This window comes from Salvelinus namaycush, chromosome 28 (genome assembly GCF_016432855.1).
Source record: "Salvelinus namaycush isolate Seneca chromosome 28, SaNama_1.0, whole genome shotgun sequence".
Classification (NCBI taxonomy): domain Eukaryota; kingdom Metazoa; phylum Chordata; class Actinopteri; order Salmoniformes; family Salmonidae; genus Salvelinus; species Salvelinus namaycush.
Genome location: NC_052334.1, coordinates 8,611,367 through 8,630,756, shown reverse-complemented (window position 1 = coordinate 8,630,756; position 19,390 = coordinate 8,611,367). Strand labels below are relative to the sequence as shown.

At 42.3% G+C, this 19,390-nt stretch overlaps 2 protein-coding genes across 2 annotated transcripts; both read left to right on the top strand.

Moving 5' to 3' along the window:
• Positions 1–850: 850 nt before the first annotated feature.
• LOC120023022 (zinc transporter 1-like) lies at positions 851–3,471 on the top strand. Its single transcript, XM_038966973.1, has 4 exons — positions 851–1,421; positions 2,133–2,874; positions 2,909–3,137; positions 3,415–3,471. Exons 1-4 carry the CDS (start codon positions 851–853, stop codon positions 3,469–3,471), a joined length of 1,599 nt encoding a protein of 532 aa, XP_038822901.1.
• A 4,034-nt stretch (positions 3,472–7,505) lies between these two features.
• LOC120023184 (trifunctional enzyme subunit alpha, mitochondrial-like) lies at positions 7,506–18,959 on the top strand. The gene is made up of 20 exons (XM_038967209.1): positions 7,506–7,618; positions 8,369–8,410; positions 8,487–8,557; positions 8,728–8,861; positions 9,101–9,239; positions 10,223–10,342; positions 11,563–11,665; positions 11,847–11,969; positions 12,047–12,165; positions 12,337–12,393; positions 12,519–12,628; positions 12,911–13,045; positions 14,895–15,066; positions 15,185–15,271; positions 16,069–16,209; positions 16,349–16,417; positions 16,534–16,729; positions 16,999–17,113; positions 17,294–17,439; positions 18,145–18,959. The coding sequence occupies exons 1-20, from the start codon at positions 7,555–7,557 to the stop codon at positions 18,288–18,290; spliced, it is 2,289 nt and encodes a 762-aa protein (XP_038823137.1). The 5' UTR covers positions 7,506–7,554; the 3' UTR covers positions 18,291–18,959.
• The last annotated feature ends 431 nt before the right edge of the window (positions 18,960–19,390 follow it).

Below are 19,390 nucleotides of genomic sequence, written 5' to 3'. Positions count from 1 at the left end.
GGGGTTGCTATGTGGAGTATTAACATCTGATTGGGTCCATTTTGCTATCCATGGCCGATAGGCCCTACTTCCTGCCCCCTTATTGGTCAAATACTTGACAGCGAATATCAGTGTCCTCCTCCTCACGAGACGAGAGCAACGCCAGCTGGAAATACAGACGAACAGAGAACAGCATCTCAAACATCTCTCGTAGTTGTCTTTTGCCACCACCTTGTGGTGGTGAAATGAAAATAAATGTTGATAATCAACATATAGCCCAACTAAACCCATATGATAGATTGTGTAATTTGTGATTTATACGAACTAACAAATTGAAACTTCATCAAATACTGCAAAAAAAAAAGTGTAATAAATGGATGATTATTTTGGTGCATCAGCTCTCAGCAAACAGCACTAATCCACTTCAGTTGTGTAACGTTTTGTATTTTATTTAACCTTTATTTTATCAGGGAGTCTGACACCAAGGTCTCTTTTACAGATAAGCCCTGAATTACATAAATTACAGAAAATACACACATCAAAATATAAATGCAAGTAAAAAGAAAAACATGGTCATAAAAAAAACACATTCATCAGTAATAAGGTCCTCAATCAGCTTTCTTAATTACCCTAGAGGCACCAAAACATCACATTTAAGAACATATAGTTACTAACATTGTTGCATGCCATTTTGTCAATGGAGCACGAGGGAAACAAGCCGTTGCTTCTGCAAGTTGCCCCTGGCGACCGTTTTGGTTGCTGTCCAAGGTGCTAGTTTGCCAATGGACAACGGGTTTGCCACTACAACTCGCAAGATAGTTTGAAGATACTCGACTAATTTTTGTTCGACTGTTGTATTGCTGCGGTGAAAATGGCTTGGGAACGAAATCGTCTCCGACTGCTCTGCATGCTGTCCATTACTTTTGCGTTTTTCATTGTTGAAGTTGTCGTCAGCCGTATGACTGCTTCCCTGTCAATGCTGTCATACTCTTTCCATATGCTGCCGGGTGTCATTGCCCTGGTTGTGGCCCTTATTGCTGTGCACTTCTCTGAGAAAACTCAAGCAACGAGTCAAAATACTTTCGGATGGATCAGAGCAGAAGTGATGGGTGCTCTGGTCAATGCCGTATTCCTAACTGCCATGTGCTTTACCATCAGTATTGAGGCAGTCGAGCGGTTCACAGTGCCTCACGAGATTGAAAGTCCCCGAGTGGTTATTGGAGTTGGAGCTGCGGGACTTCTTGTAAACATGCTCGGTCTTTTGTTGTTCCACGAACACGCAGGACACGGTCACTCGCATGGTGGCTCTCATGGAATTAACAAACTTCACAAATCCGAGAGAGTAGGGAGAGAATCCTTTGAAGATGAGACCAGTAGGCATATCATGTTTAATTGCAGTCTGAAGACAGGGGATCTCAGAGCAGGTCCAGGAGGAGATCACGGTATGTCTGTTCTATTTACCTTTTCTTCTGTAGTTGTTTGATAATTGTAGCTGTATGAGTAATGTTCTTTGTGATCATCAATTAACACAACGTTTAGTGAAGGGAAATGAACATACAACTGTTTAAGGTGATACTTCAGGATTTTGGCAGTGAAGCCCTTTATCTACTTGTCCAGAGTCAGATGAACTCGTGGATGGCATTTTTATGTCTCTGCGTGCAATTTGAAGGACGTTGCTAACTAGCGTTAGCGCAATGACTGGAAGTCTATGGTAACTGCTAGCATGTTAGTTAAAAATCCAACAGAGGTCACAATCCTGCAAATTAATTTGTATTAGATTTTTAGTAGACACTTATCCAGAGCAACTTACATGAGCAATTAGGGTTAAGCACCTTGCTCAAGGGCACATTGAAAGATTTTTCACCAGCTCAGGGATTCAAACCAGCAACCTTTTGGTTACTGGCCTATCGCTCTTAACTGCTAAGCTACCTGCTGGTCTAATATGTTGCCCTAATCTGTTTGTAGATGAACACAAGGTAGCCTAATAGTTAGAGTGAAAATGAGGGTAGGCATATATAAAGGCCTGTATTATTCATCATTCAGGATTCTTATGCTTAGCCTGGGTACCAGTGTATTTGTGTTAACATTCTACTCCTTGTACTCCATGTCATATGTTATCACAAATCAGGTCTTTTATGTTCAATACTCCACAGAAATCCCCGATAAGGACAACCTTGTGGTCCACATGAAGGACATCACCCTGGAGGATTGGAACGAGAGCCATCATGACTCTGCTTCACAGCTCAACATGCAGGGTGTCTTCCTTCACGTGCTGGGTGATGCCCTCGGCTCTGTCATCGCTGTGGTCAACGCTCTCACCTTCACCTACGTGTGGCAGCCTTGCCATGCTGGAGAGACCTGTGTCAACCCATGCTACAACAGCCACGACTACACTGACCACCAACAACAACATGTCAATGTTACACTGATCACCATGCTTGGTAGTAGTACCCAGACTACAGTGCACCTCGCTGGCCCTTGCTGGGTGCTCTACCTCGACTCCACACTCTGCATCATTATGGTGGGCTTCTTACTCTATACCACCTTCCCTCTCCTGAAGGAGTCAGTCCTCATCCTCCTGCAGAATGTTCCTAAACAGATAGACATGCCCCAGCTGCTGGGGAGGCTCAGGGGCCTGGATGGTGTGTTGGCTGTCCACGACCTACACATCTGGCAGCTGGCAGGGAGCAGGATCATTGCCACGGTACACATCAAATGTCTAGACCCAGCTTCCTACATGGATGTGGCCATGCGAATCAAAGGCCTTTTTCATGATGAGGGTAGCCATGCCACGACAGTTCAACCAGAGTTTATTACTGTTAACTTTGAATCTAATATTGACGTCTGTGAGCTGTCCTGTGGGACGCAGTGTGCCCCGAAGCTGCCCTGTGGGACGCAGTGTGCCCCGAAGCTGTGCTGTGGGACGCAGTGTGCCCCGAAGCTGCCCTGTGGGACGCAGTGTGCCCCGAAGCTGTGCTGTGGGACGCAGTGTGCCCCGAAGCTGTCCTGTGGGACGCAGTGTGCCCCGAAGCTGTCCTGTGGGACGCAGTGTGCCCCGAAGCTGTCCTGTGGGACGCAGTGTGCCCCGAAGCTGTCCTGTGGGACGCAGTGTGCCCCGAAGCTGTGGAAACTTTGACAGAACAAGACAAGGAGGACATGTTAGAGAAGAGGTTGTTTCTTATCAGTATCACTCAATACAACACGTCAACCTCAATACAACAGTCACCCTCTGTAGTGACCATCAAGCTACTGTAACTGCCACGCAGAGCCCCAAGGCTGCCATTTATACAGAGGCAAAATCCTCAGTGTCACAATGAATGTGATTATACATTGGGAACTTGAAACATGTTGAGAGGTTCAATTTAACTTTATATAGTATACTTTGTGCCACAGCATAAGGCATCGTAAGTGATACTCATCTAACTACATTCCTAGTGTCTGGATATTCTGCCTTCTGTGTCTAATGTGAAGCAGTTGGTGCAGACTGAGTGAACAAGTAGTATTACATTCTCTGTGTCGTGTCTGGACTATCATTAAAAGTGAAGACTGTTATTTTATCAAATCAATTCTCTATGTGTAATTTAATTACGCGATTAAACTAATCATGTAACTTTAATTAACTAGGAAGTTGGGGCACCACGGAAAAATTATGTTTACAAAGTGTCAATTTCCCAAATATAACTCTTCAGATATTTTCATATCTTATTGATTAGTCATTCTCATTAATGTATTATTATTACCTCATCAGTTCTCATTACTGCACGTCACACACCCTTGTATATCTGCACGAACCCTAGCCTAAATCATGAATCAGCGATATACAAATTGGCTTAATTATTTATTTACTATTTTATTTACTAAATAATCACACAGAATTACATAACAAACAAACAGTAGATATTTGGGTTACTACATGATACAAAGAAAAAGTCCCTAGCAGACAAAGCCGATATGACGGCTTGGTAGACAAAGGAAGGGTGGGGACTGAGAAAGAGCGGGAAAGACAAAATGGATTCACTACACACAGTTAATAATTATATTAATTGAAATGCTAATCCTTTGCACATGAACCACCGCTCATTCGAGAATAATTGCAATGTATATATTTACGCCCGTATGTCGTTGTTGTCTTCTCTGTTGGAATCCGGTCCATCTGCTGGAGAGTCAATCAACAGAAAGTCTCTGGTTGTGTTCATAATGGATACGTCAAGCGTACTCATGGTTGTCGCATAGAATAGATGTTTTGTCGGTTGTCGGTATTCTTGTCCTAGACTTACATAATTTCCAGCTGCAGACTAGTAATTATACGTCTAGGATTTACTCTTATTCTGTAGTGATCGATAGTCTCAGAGTTTAACCATTTCCAGCCGTGTAGCCAAAACTACAGCAGTATGGTCTCCGTGGCCTATAGAGTTTTAGTTATTAACCATTTCAACATGTAGCGTCAGTTCCATATTTTCTGGCCTAATGGAAATTTCGTAGGAAGTGGGTTTTATACTCTGTGGAAGAAGGGGCAGTTCTATGACGCCTAATGTGATGTCTGGGCTCACGGCGGTGTGGCCACTGACTTGTCAAACTTTATATGACAATCCATACATTCATTTAGAAGGTTAACATCACATTACATCTTTTCACAAATAGTTTCATGTTTAATCACATACGTTTCACAATATTTTGATATAAACCTGACTGCTGGGAAATGTACACTTTAAGAGATACAGTTATGTGTGTTTCCTGTCCTTCATGAGATCACCAAATGAAACTCTCTTCGTGACTGTCCCTTTAAGTGTCCACGGACCACTCACACATTCTTAACAATAGAAATATTGTTTAATTATTCAAACTTTTGATGTCCAAGGGTCTCTCTGTGTTCCACAGTTTACATTCCAATCTCAAACACTACAGAGCATAGGGGTAGCGTATTTTATGACCACCATAAAACAGCCGACTTCCCGCTATCCCCCTCTACGAGAGAGAGAGAACACGCTGTAGAGAGGACCCACTGTAACCTGATCCTTCAGATCGTCACAGGAGAGTTATGACAGTCCCCCTCTGGTGGGTTCAACTTGGAAGGATTATTCAGATCGTCACAGGAGAGTTATGACATCTGCAATGGCTTCATGAGCTCTTTAGCTGATTTTGTCATTGAATAGTAAGTCACCGTTGTGTCTGTAGGCTTTGCAGGCAACTGAGTATGCAACTCTTAGAATTGTGCCAACAATTAGGTCACTGTATTCACAACAATACACACAAACAGAGACCAGTCTCAGCTGTAAGGATTCAGATACTACTACACTGTTCTCAGGGTCTGACACACACACACACACGAATGCACGCACATGCACACACATACTCACACACACACGCATAACCCAAGAGGCAAGGACTAAATACCTCCTTATTTTCTTAAACTGTTATCACTTTGACACTGTTATCACTTTGACACACTTTGACACTAGTAAGGACACCCTCTTATCATTCTCACCAAAATTATTGAAATTGTGTGAAATTATGAATGTTACATTTTTCATAACCGTTCATGATTTGTTGCACATATCAACTACAAGTGTCAAAATGATACACATTTTTCTGACAATATAAATTATTTTACGTCTCGCCTGTCTGCTAGGGCCTCAGCAGACTTTAGTTTTGTCCAATGATGTATATATAAACCCTGGATTGCTGATACTATGTAATGCTATGTAAGGCTCAAATCAGTTTTGTTTTACATTTTTTGGGGGGAAATACTGACTGTCCAAACAGCAAGTTAAAAGTGACCAAATCAGATTTGTGTGTGTTCAGACAGCAGTCATTTGCTGAAATGGCTACGCTAGTTGTCATAGTAACAACAGGTGTGTGCGCAGTGGTGTAGGCTGATTGGTGGTTGTGCTTTCCATCACTAAGGAGTTATGTAGCAGCTATATGACAACAATGCCTACCATGGTCATTTCCCAGTTGCTGTGAATGTTCAAAATCATAGTGTAAGAACACATTTAAAGCCTCAAAGGATAAGATGATCCAACTTTCAAAACGAGTCATTTTAGGCTAGCCACAGCATTCAACTAGCTACAGTAGGTAGCTATTTAGCTTTCTAGCACATTTAGTAATTTGTTTGTAAACAATTAACAAGCTACTTAGCTACCACTTCATGTTCTTGTCAAACTGGCAACAGAGTAGCTAGCAAGCAACAAGATATGCCAAATAACAGTCCAAAAAACACTTGAGGGCAGATTTGTCCGTTCAGACACAAGTCACATGGCCAGGGATAAGATTTGTATCTGACTTCTGACCTACGAAGGTGGTTTTAAATATGGCTTGAGATATCCGATTCATTGTGGCTTTATGCTGTTCAGACTTCCAGAAAAATAACAGATACAAATCGGATATGCCAAAAAATTGGATATGAGTCACTTCAAACTACCAATGTGAACAAGGCAAATGTTTTTGTATATTTTTTCATGTTTTATTTATGTTTATCTCACATAATATAATTTAAAAGTATGCATTAAGGTGTCTTTAATAGAATAATCGTTGAAAAAAATGAATGTAGACATTAATAAATTTATTTCTATAGATTCCAAAATATGTTTTACAATGGTGAGGGAGTGCCAAGACAAAGGCGCGGTGGCTTCAACACAGTGCCCCCTATTGGTCATCTAGTGTATTTATAAATCATTGGATTAAATACAGATCATAGAGCTGACAGTTTGTAGTTCAAAAACCCTGAAATAAATTAGCTCCGATTCGTTCATCCGTCCCTATTTAAAAAAATATATGGTGAATGAATAGGGTGTTGGAATAAACGCCGAAAATAAGGTCTGAGGTTAACACAGGTTTAGGAGATTTTATACGTTTCGTTCTATGAGATAATAGAAGCCTGACCTTTTAATTATGAAGCATTTATGTGCTTCATGTGTTTTTACTCATTACATAAATTCTTCAAAATTCACAAAAAGTGATGTTAGCTGATAAAGACCATCTAAAAAAAAAACGCCATACATTTTCCCCATAAAATGTGTTACTGCGTATAAAAACACGCTATAAATATGTATTTCTCGTCCCACTTCTGTCATGTGCTCCCGCATGTCTTTCGGTTGTCGGCAATGATGTATATAAACCCTGGATTGAAACCACCGGTCGGCCATATTGTCACTCCCCGGTAGAAGCAGTCCTCCACAGGAACGAATGGAATTCTACAGTATTTTAATTAAATGTTTCAAGGACAAAAATTAAATGTATTTAGCTATTTTGTTGTTGTAGTGGGGACAGTAACATTAGTCATTTCTAAAAAAATATATACTTAAAGGAAAATGCTTATATATATTTATGTTCAGCTCACATAATATAATTTAAAAGTATGGATGAATGTGTCTGTAAAAAAGAATTGTGGCAAAAACGAATGTAGAAATTAAGAAATGCATTTCTATAGCTTCCAAAAAAAAATTACAACGTGGGGGAGTGCCAAGATGGAGGCACGGTGGCTTTAACACTGCGCCCCCTTATTAGTCATCTAGTGTATCTATAAATCATTGGTTGTCAGCAGTCAGGTTGTTTCGGTGTTCTTGACCTCCTAAAATGGCTGGTGTTCGAGCCCTGGGTGCGCTGTCCAGAATTACAGCAAGGAGATACGTCCTCTCAGGTAAAATTGTGTTGAAATGTGTGCAATTGATGCCAAAGTCAAATGTTGTTCGATTGTTTAGCCACATTTTGTAAACCGGCGCCTCTCTTCTGTCTGAGATGCTAGCTAGTGCTAATGGTGCAGCTAACTTGGCTAGCAAACGTTAATTTAGCTGTCAGAAGTCTACCGGTAGCTAGCCGACACAGTTTACTAACTAATTTAGCAACGCAACTTTACTGGTGCACACATCTGGCTTTCGCTCCCTGTTTGTAATTCATTAACTAAGATTAAAATAGCTAGATAGTTAGCAGTTAACTGATGCGAGTGAACTTTCACCGAGTGAGCAAACTAGCTACGTCACATGAATTAAGTTAACGTTAGTCTAGCTGGCTAGATATGAACACCCACTCAACGCCACAATCAAACATTCTATGCAATTTAATTGTTTTCTTGATAAATCTACACTTTACATTAGATGCTTCCATTTGTCATTGTCTAATTTGCTGTGTAGACAAGGAATCTAGGTGAAAGTTCAGTGTCTGTTTGAGGTCAGACACCCCCCCCCATACGTCTCGTCATCAACACTTGTCATGAGTTATCTGTTGCAGCCCCAGGCCTAGAATAAATAAAGCGTTGCCTAAATATTTCACTCCCTACAGAGACACACCCCCTCAACCTTAGCTAGTTTTTGTTAGCTAGCTAACTTCCTTATCAGTAACTAATGTATTGAATTTAGTTAACGTTAACCCTCTTCTTATTTTGTATTTTTAGGTATCTCATGCCGTACCTTTTCAGTTGCCCTTGCCATGCCAGGTAAGTTGAAAGACTACTTGTGATAATAACTTGATTATAAATGTATGGCGTTAATTTGATCTCTCTTTCTTCTCAGCCCGAACCCATGTCAACTATGAAGTGAAAGAGGATGTTGCGGTCATTCGGATGAATGACCCAAATTCTAAGGTAATGTATTTAAAAATACATTTTCCATGTACAGTACCAATCAAATTTAAACTGCCCTATGAGATTGAACCCGGGTCTGTAGTGACCCCTCAAGCACTGCAATGCAGTGCCTTAGACTGCTGCACCACTCAGGAGGCACCAGTATTGTATGTCTATCCATGTTTTTGCAGGTCAACACTCTGTCGGTCCAAATGCAAAATGAGATGATAGAAGTATTTAATGAGGTCTTGGCCAACGATGCAGTCCAGAGTGCTGTCCTCATCTCCTCCAAGCCTGGCTGCTTCATTGCAGGAGCTGACATCAAGTCAGTCACACCTTTCACATTATATGATATAAATGTTAATATTTGGTGCCACCTTGGCTTACATGCTGTGTATTTAAAATGCTGTACTCAGATTAGAAAGTAGCCTAGTTCAGGCTTACTTGTTTCTCAATGTTGCATATCAGTCTAGCGTAATGCATTTCACCACTATGCAAGGTTTGGGTGTTCTAGGGTGCTAATTTCCGTGTTCCCCCCACTACTGTCTCTCCTCTTTTTTGCAGCATGATCCAGGCCTGTAACACCTCCGAGGAGGTCACAAAGCTATCTCAGGAGGGACAGAAGATGTTTGAGAGGATTGAGAAATCGCCCAAGCCCATTGTTGCGGCCATCAACGGCTCCTGCTTAGGAGGCGGCTTAGAGGTGAACAAAATTACTTCCTTTACACTAATACATAAAATCATCATCATTATTGAAAAAAATACTATTCTAAGCGACTTGCGACAGCAAACGTCCCACTTTAAATCTTTGTCATACTATAGACTTTTTATTATTATTTAGCATGCTAATCCGCTTACACCGTTTAGGCTAGAAACGTAATTAAAAAATGTTGCTGTAATATTGCCTCAGCAAATTGCTGAGGACAGCCTGGGGCTGAGGACAGCGCAGTGTGAAAAGGCCTATTGTGACTTGACACATCGGCTTCTGACCACTTTCCCAACAACGTAGACAAATACTTAGACGGCATGACATCTTGGTCTACTTCTCTGCTATTCAAATCTTAAATCGGAACAGAAATATATTCTACCGATCAAAAGATACAGCTGTTTTAGTAACCGCATCAACTACATTTAATCTAACCATTTTAAAGCCATACATCAGGAATTAGGCAATGAAGCCCTTTACTTTCCCGGAGTCAGATCAACTTGTGGATACCATTGTTATGTCTCTGCATCCTGTATGAAGGAAGTTGGAGGTAGTTTCATGAACCAATGCTAACTAGCATTAGCACAATGACCGGATGTCTATGGTAACATCTAGCAAGCAACTTCCTTCAAACTGCACACACATGGTATTCACGAGTTCATCTAACTTGTGGATAAAGGGCTTCGTTGCCAAAATCCCAAAGTATCCCTTCACATTTTTTGTTCAAATGTTGACCACTTTCCCTACAATGTATGGCATCTTAGTCTGCTTTTCAAATCTATAATCGGAACACTTCTTCCACTACCACAAAAAAATACTTTTAAAGAGCTAAAGCAAGTCCCACAATTTCACTTTGTCTAGTATTACTCAGTATCGTAACAAATTACAAAATAATCTCGGACAACAAGACAAATTTGACTTCCTTTCTTCCAAAGTTAATGATTTTCTAAACGTAATGTTTCAATGTGTTGTGTCTTTAGTTTGCCATCGCCTGCCAGTACAGAGTTGCTACTAAGAGTAAGAAGACAGTGCTGGGAACCCCTGAGGTGATGCTTGGTCTTCTACCTGGAGCTGGAGGAACACAGAGACTCCCTAAGATGGTCAGTATCTGGGAAAATACTTTATACGTTCAGAAACCCTCCCTGAAAAGCACAGTAAAACAGATCTTTGCGGCATGGGGCTGTGCATTATCATGCTGAAACATGAGGTGATGTTGGCATATGAATGGCACGACAATGGGGCCTCAGGATCTCGTCACAGTATCTCTGTACATTCAAATTGCCATCGTTATGATGCAATTGTGTTCGTTGTCTGTAGCTTATGCCTGCCCATACCATAACCCCAACACCACCATGGGGCACTCTGTTCACAACGTTGACGTCATCAAACTACTCGCCCACACGACTGCATCGGCCATTCCGATTAATCGGTCGACCTCTAGTTGAAACCGGGATTCACCCGTGAAGAGAACATTTCTCCAGTGTACCATTGAAGGTGAGCATTTGCCTACTGAAGTCTGTTACGACGCCGAACTGCAGTTAGGTCAAGATGACGAGCACGCAGATGAGCTTCTCTGAGATGGTTTCTGATAGGTTGTACATAAATTCTTTGGTTGTGCAAACCCACAGTTTCATCAGTTGTCCGGCTGGCTGGTCTCAGACAATCCTGCAGGTGAAGAAGACTGCTGTGGAGGTCTTGGGCTGCCTGATTACACGTGGTCTGAGGTTGTGAGGCCGGTTGGACGTACTGCCAAATGATCTAAAATGATGTTGGAGGCAGTTTGTGGTAGAGAAATTAATATTCAATTCAACAGCTCTGGTGGACATTCCTGCAGTCAGCAGGCCAATTGCACGCTCCCTCAACTTGTGACATTGTATTGTGTGAAACTGCACATACTAGTTGTCTTTTATTGTCACCAGCACAAGGTGCACCTGTATAATCATACTGTTTAATCAGCTTCTTGATATGCCACACCTGTCAGGTGGTTGGATTATCTTGGCAAAGGAGAAATGCTCACTAACGGAGATGCACAAAATTTGTGACATTTCTGGGATGTTTTCTTTTGGCTCATGAAACACGGGACCAACACGTTGTTGTGTTTATTTTTGGTCAGTGTTGTATTTCAGTGATATTGGTAGAGTGAAACTCAGTCACTACGCACACTGACTGTACTGCATAATGCTACAGTATTCTTTAATACATTGATCTGATTTGCAGCACTCTTTGCCTGTTGTAGTAGTTTAATTTTCTTGATTTGGTGTCAGCAGTTAAAAATTAAATAAATGGAATGCTGTCATAGTGTAAAATATGTTGTCTTCAGGTTGGTATTCCTGGTGCCTTTGACATGATGCTGACTGGAAGAAACATCAAGGCAGACAAAGCCAAGAAGATGGGTCTGGTCCATCAGCTAGTGGACCCGCTAGGTGTAGTAATCACTGCACTAATGCAATCAATATTATAATCAATAAAAGTTACTGATAAGAGCATACCAGTATTCATAGAATGTTCTGAGATTTACAATAGCTGGAAATTGTTTACAGGTTAGATACTGTCAGGGAAGGTGTCTTAACTGCTGCTTATTGATCACCCTTTTTGATATTCCAGGACCTGGATTGAAGAGTCCAGAGGAGAGGACCATTGAGTACCTGGAGGAGGTTGCCATACAGTGTGCCAGGGAAATTGTCCACAAGAAGATCTTGCTCACCAAGAAGAAAGGCATGATGCAGAGTAAGTATTTGCGTATTAGAGGCCAATACTTTTTTTGGATGCTTTTAACATTTAGTTTTTCTCTCCTTCCTCTGCAGAAGTCCAAGACTACGTAATGGGCATTGAGTTTGTGCGGCAACAGATCTACAAAACTGTTACTGGCAAAGTCATGAAGATGAGCAAGGGACTGTATCCTGCCCCTTTGAAAATCATTGAGGTAGGACTTTGGTATATCTACTTCTCCATTTTTAATGATGAGGATTTTAGTGAGTGAAGTATATGAATTGGCAGCAATTTTTAAAGTGGACACAGAGCTCCAGATGAAACTTTTCTCTCATGGTTCTATTGAAAAAGACTTAACTTCTATTCGTTCCTCTCTCCCCCTCAGAGTGTGAAGGCTGGCTTGGAACAGGGCCCAGATTCTGGCTATTTGGCAGAAGCACAGGTCAGAGAATATACATGGAGTTAAATAGATTTCTGAATCATATGCTTATCAGTAAATGTAAGGGTTTTGTATGGAACATGGTTTCTTTCAGTCACTGTTTTATCATTCTTATTCATTCTTTACAGAACTTTGGCAAATTGGCAATGACTTCTGAATCAAATGCCCTGATTGGACTTTACCATGGCCAAGTGGCATGCAAGAAAAACCGCTTTGGAGTCCCTGAGAGACCGGTCAAGTAAGTGATGACCTTTGACCCAAAACCAGTGAAATAGCTATTTTCATGTTTCAATCAGTGAAAAATGCTAACCTTATTACAAATATTGTAATACTGGTCAGATGATTCAGAGTTTCTTGGAGATCAAACCACTTATGCTGATTTCATTATTTGAGAGGTCATGACATTAACCTTGTAACTGGAGATATGGTACAAACAAAATGATTTGGGGGGTGGGAATCCTTGGTGGACAATAATTCCATTCTATTGTAACAGCCTGTTTCTTCATTCCGCATCCACCAGGAACCTGGCTATCTTGGGAGCAGGTCTGATGGGTGCAGGCATTGCCCAGGTGACTGTGGACAAGGGCATCCACACTGTCCTGAAGGACACCACCGTGGAAGGGTTGAGCAGGGGTCAGCAGCAGGTCTACAAAGGGTGGGTTTACAAGAGCGCAATACTGCACTACAAAGGCAAGGTGCAGTAACTATGCATTTGGTCAGAAGTCTTTGATTTGTTGTAATGGCCAGCTATATTATCTGATATGTTATTTAGTTTCCTGAAACAAGAACAAGCCAGTCAATCATATATATATATATATACACTGTTCAAAAAAATAAAGGGAACACTTAAACAACACAATGTAACTCCAAGTCAATCACACTTCTGTGAAATCAAACTGTCCACTTAGGAAGCAACACTGATTGACAATAAATTTCACATGCTGTTGTGCAAATGGAATAGACAAAAGGTGGAAATTATAGGCAATTAGCAAGACACCCCCAATAAAGGAGTGGTTCTGCAGGTGGTGACCACAGACCACTTCTCAGTTCCTATGCTTCCTGGCTGATGTTTTGGTCACTTTTGAATGCTGGCGGTGCTTTCACTCTAGTGGTAGCATGAGACGGAGTCTACAACCCACACAAGTGGCTCAGGTAGTGCAGCTCATCCAGGATGGCACATCAATGCGAGCTGTGGCAAGAAGGTTTGCTGTGTCTGTCAGCGTAGTGTCCAGAGCATGGAGGCGCTACCAGGAGACAGGCCAGTACATCAGGAGACGTGGAGGAGGCCGTAGGAGGGCAACAACCCAGCAGCAGGACCGCTACCTCCGCCTTTGTGCAAGGAGGAGCAGGTGGAGCACTGCCAGAGCCCTGCAAAATGACCTCCAGCAGGCCACAAATGTGCATGTGTCTGCTCAAACGGTCAGAAACAGACTCCATGAGGGTGGTATGAGGGCCCGACGTCCACAGGTGGGGGTTGTGCTTACAGCCCAACACCGTGCAGGACGTTTGGCATTTGCCAGAGAACACCAAGATTGGCAAATTCGCCACTGGCGCCCTGTGCTCTTCACAGATGAAAGCAGGTTCACACTGAGCACGTGACAGACGTGACAGAGTCTGGAGACGCCGTGGAGAACGTTCTGCTGCCTGCAACATCCTCCAGCATGACCGATTTGGCGGTGGGTCAGTCATGGTGTGGGGTGGCATTTCTTTGGAGGCCGCACAGCCCTCCATGTGCTCGCCAGAGGTAGCCTGACTGCCATTAGGTACCGAGATGAGATCCTCAGACCCCTTGTGAGACCATATGCTGGTGCGGTTACCCTGGGTTCCTCCTAATGCAAGACAATGCTAGAACTCATGTGGCTGGAGTGTGTCAGCAGTTCCTGCAAGAGGAAGGCATTGATGCTATGGACTGGCCCGCCCGTTCCCCAGACCTGAATCCAATTGAGCACATCTGGGACATCATGTCTCGCTCTATCCACCAACGCCATCCACCAACCCAGACCTCCATGGGTTGATAAATTTGATTTCCATTGATCATTTTTGTGTGATTTTGTTGTCAGCACATTCAACTGTAAAGAAAAGTATTTAATAAGAATATTTCATTCATTCAGATCTAGGATGTGTTATTTTAGTGTTCCCTTTATTTTTTTGAGCAGTGTATATATAAGCACCAGAAGTTGCTGTCGGTCTATACAGAAAAAGAGGAATAGCGCACCACTAATTAGCTATTGACTATTTCAGCTACACAATCTCCTGGCTGTCTGGCATATTGGGGGTTAAACTCCTAGGAACGGTTTCCTACAGATTAAGAAATGGCATTTTAGTCCAGGACTAGGCTTAATCTGTGTCTGGGGATCTGACCCTTAAAGCATAGCTGGAGTTGTTGATAAAGAAGAAACTAAATATTGTTGAACCTGCCCTAATCTCTCTCTCGACAGACTTAACATAAATGTTGATTGGGTAGCTAGTACAGAGATTAAACCTGCCCTCACTTTCATCACCAGCCTCAATGACAAAATCAAAAGGAAGGCCATCACGTCATTTGAGAGGGACTCAACACTGTCCAGCTTAACTGGCCAGTTGGACTACAGTGGTTTTGAGAAGGCTGACATGGTCATCGAAGCTGTGTTTGAGGACATCAACATCAAACACAGAGTCATCAAGGAGGTGGAAGCTGTAAGTAGTGCAGAATTTTTAAATTGGGGCACAACAGAAAGCTTTTTCTATATCAAAACTAAAATAAGCGTTTCTTATTGGACAACATTGTTCTAAATTAACTTTTTTCTGATTACAGTTGATTCCACCTCACTGTATATTTGCCACCAACACGTCTGCTCTCCCCATCAAAGATATTGCTGCTGCTAGCATGAGGCCAGAAAAGGTAGGTTTAGTAAGAGTTCAATGAGATTAACATTCTTGTTTAAAAAAAAGGCCTTATTGCTCCTTCAAGCCAGATTCAAACAGCTCACTAGTATCCCTTTGTCCACAATAACCTCTCAGGCTACATGTTTTGTGTGCTTTGGGCTGGTTATTGTCTCTGTATAAGTAAGCCTTGTCCAAGCCAGAACATCCCATAGAGGCAGGAGCCAATCTCCTGTTTCTGTCACGTGAGGCAGCTTGATGTACAAGTACACCTCCTGGACAGGATGCTAGTCTGTTTCAGGGGCTTACCTCCAATCATCTCCTTAGACAACATCCCAAAGTATCCCTTTATTTCCCCATAGTTGGATGAACTTGTGGATACCATTTTTATGTCTATGCGGGCGGTTTGAAGAAAGTTGCTAGCTAGCGCAATTGCTAACTAGGGTTAGCATAATGACTGGAAGTCTATGGTATCTGCTAGCAGATATCTGTAGACTTCGCCATTGTGCTAATGCTAGTTAGCATTGGCTCGCGAAACTTCCTCTAACTTCCTTTATACTGGACACCGAGACAAACATTTATCCACTAGTTAATCTGACTCTGTGGAAGTAGATGAAGTGCCTCATTGCCAAAATCCCTTTAATACTGAGTGCCAAGCAGAGAGAAGGCAGGTCCCATTTTCAGAGTCTTTGATATGACTTGATCAGGGATTGAACCCCCAATCTCTGGGCGGACACTAACCACAAGGTCACTGAGTAGTTTTGCCTGTATAACTGGAGCCATTGCAATAAATAGTTGTATTTTCTATTCCTGTAGGTTATTGGTATGCACTACTTTTCTCCAGTGGACAAGATGCAGCTGTTGGAGATCATCACGACAGATAAGACCTCTAAAGACACCACTGCCTCTGCTGTTGCTGTAGGCCTGAAGCAGGGGAAAGTCATCATCGTTGTCGGAGTGAGTGCGCTTCTGCTCAGCCCACTTCCCATGTTCTCCCTTAGCTTGTTGATAAACATCACGACACTAATACATGAATTTGATATAGTTTATACTGTAGTGCTTTTCATGGGCCTATAATATGTGTGCTTGTTTGCAGGATGGACCTGGGTTCTACACCACCAGGTGTCTGGCTCCTATGTTAGCTGAGGCAGTGCGAGTACTACAGGCTAGTGTTATCACACACACTGTCTCTTCATCTACAATGTTGGAATGGCGTGGGTATTGTCTCCAAAAATTCAAATAATATACCTGTATTTCTGTGCTGTGTGTGTGTGTTCTCAGGAAGGCGTTAACCCCAAGAAGCTGGATGCCCTGACCACAGGTTTTGGGTTCCCAGTGGGTGCAGCTACACTGGCTGATGAGGTGGGCATTGACGTGGCTGCCCATGTGGCTGAGGACCTCGGCAAAGCATTCGGATCCAGGTTCGGAGGTGGAAACGTTGATGTGCTGAAGACCATGGTGGAGAGAGGATTTAAGGGTAAATTCTTGTTTGTACGACTTTGAGACAAAGGCTCTTTCAAAATGTTTTAAACTTCCCTCGATTTCTTGCATCCCTTCATCTTGCTTTCTTAATACATTGGAGGAGAAGGTAAGAGGGGAGCAACTTTGGAACTTCTCCACCAATGAGGTTTGAGAAGGAGAGTATGTGAAGAATCAAGGAAATTTTGGGAGAAATTATGTAATGGGAAACGCATGATCCTCATTGGTTTTATCTGATACCCAATTAGATATATTTTCCATCAACAGGCCGCAAATCAGGAAAGGGCTGCTACGTGTATACGCCAGGACTCAAAAGCAAAGATGTCAACCCCGATATTGACGACCTCCTGGAGAAATTCAAGTTGACACCAAACCCTTCAGTGTAAGTCGCAACCACTGCGGAGATGTCCCCTCTAAGTGACTTACAGTACAGTGAATGCATACATGTTTTGTATGTGATCCCAGTGGGAATGGCATTTGCTAGCTCAACCCTCTTACCACCTGAGCCACACAGGATCATCTACTCTCCACACCACCACTTAACTGGGTCTTTTTCCTCCAGGTCTTCAGACTCTGATGTCCAGTACCGTCTGGTCTCGCGATTCGTGAACGAGGCAGTGATGTGTCTGCAGGAGGGGATCCTGAACGGCCCCGTAGAGGGAGATATAGGAGCTGTGTTCGGACTGGGATTCCCCCCCTGCCTTGGAGGTAGGGATTTACTCTATAGCAAGGGTATTCAAATGAGTCTGGAGGTCCGGACGGAGTACTGCTGGGTTTCTGTTCTATAATTAATTCTGATAATGAATTGCACCAACCAGTGTTCCAGGGCTAAGTTGGTCCCTGACTAAAGGACAAGAATGAAAATCAGCAGTGGAGCTTAAATGTTCCTTCTCTAGACGGCTTATAATAATGGTTGGAATGGCATCTAACATGAAAACCATGTTTGATTCCATTTACTCCATTCTGGCCATTTATTATGAGCCGTCCTCCCTTCAGCAGCCTCCACTGGTCTTATACTATATGCCACTTACAGTGCAGTGACTGCATACATTTTTGCTATATATCTAATCCCTGTGGAAATTGAACCCATGACCTTTTACCAGCTGAGCCAGCCACACATACAGGATGATGACATGAGCATGAACAGCTCTAATGACATTGCATGTGTTGCTGAACTCTTTTCAGGTTTAACAGCAGGCACAGCCTTTTTGTTGTGCTACAATTGGGACTTTTCTTTCAACTTCCCTGTTTAGTCCTTTCCAGTTTGTGGAGCTGGACTTCACTAAATTTGATTTATCCAATTTCAGTATTTTAGACAGCTATCAGATTATCGTGCTATCATAATTTGTCCTTTTGAAAGAGTGAATCCTACAAACATTATTTTAACCTTCTCTTGAAACCTTCTCTGTTCAGGTCCTTTCCGGTTTGTGGATACCTTCGGTGCCGACAAGCTAGTAGAGAAGATGAGGAGGTATGAGGAGGTTTACGGCAACCACTTCACCCCCTGTCAGCTACTGCTGGATCACGCCAAGGACTCCAACAAGCGATTCCACAAATGACTTTCCTCATCTACTGCTACCATCTAATAGCAGGCTGCCATTAGAATGTGCCTAGGCTGTGTATTTGTCTGTTAACTTAAGCTCAGTGCTTATTTCTTTGAAGTTTGCAGAAGAGAAATCACGAGGGGCCTGTTTTTACAAATCACAAAATGTTTCAAGTTCATAACTAACAGTTCTTTTTTTGGGGTGTTTAATAAAAAAGAAATGTAACATTTGACAGTTCCCTTTTTTGATAATATTCTGCTGTAATATCCATCTGAGGCAGGTGTAGACCCAACTGGCAATCCTAGTCTTCTCGATTTAAATTCATGTCTTCATCTCAAATGACTCCCTATATAGTGGACTCATTTTGACCAGGATCACTATATAGGGTGCCATTTCAGTTTTCATAAGTGACCAGTCTTGGGCTGTTCAATCATGTTTATTCATCTGAGGTGAATGTTTCTTTCTTTTCTTTTTTACATTTATGATTTTGGTCTTTATGCCATGGTTTGGGCAGTGATGTATTTAATATTTAGAGCCAGTAAATGAATAAATAATGATATTGAAGTACATTCAAATGCCTAGGCTTATGTATGTTCTTTGTTTTCAATGAATGAACATTTTGTGCTAATCGGTTAATTTGTTATGCCTATTATGTCACATGTATTAAATAATTGCATTAGGCTACACCTGTTTACAAGGTTTCGCTTTAATTCGTTTTGTTGGTCACATGCCTTGTTCCTATTGTCTGCAGCAGAGAGAAGGGTGTGTACTGGGGATGTGGGCTGGCTGGCTGACGGCAGTGTTTTCTAGCAGTGGTGGCGCAGCATCCTTTGTATCATGTAGCCTTGGTGCGGTGCGTGCGGATTAAGGGTGGAGACAGTTATCGTTGCCAGGATCAAGGATATTCATCCAGAGTCGGAGGAAGTACATGTAGTCTACGTGGTATAGGCTATGTCCGTGTGATTAGGTGTGCCCAAGTACAGAATGTTACCATTCTCAGCGAAAGCTATGAATTGGCTTACCTGGGTACCGCTTGGCGGAGGATGCTTCGAGAAAGAGGGGCAACATGAGTCATCTTGATGCGCGATTAGCGACAGATACAGTGGCTTTTAATT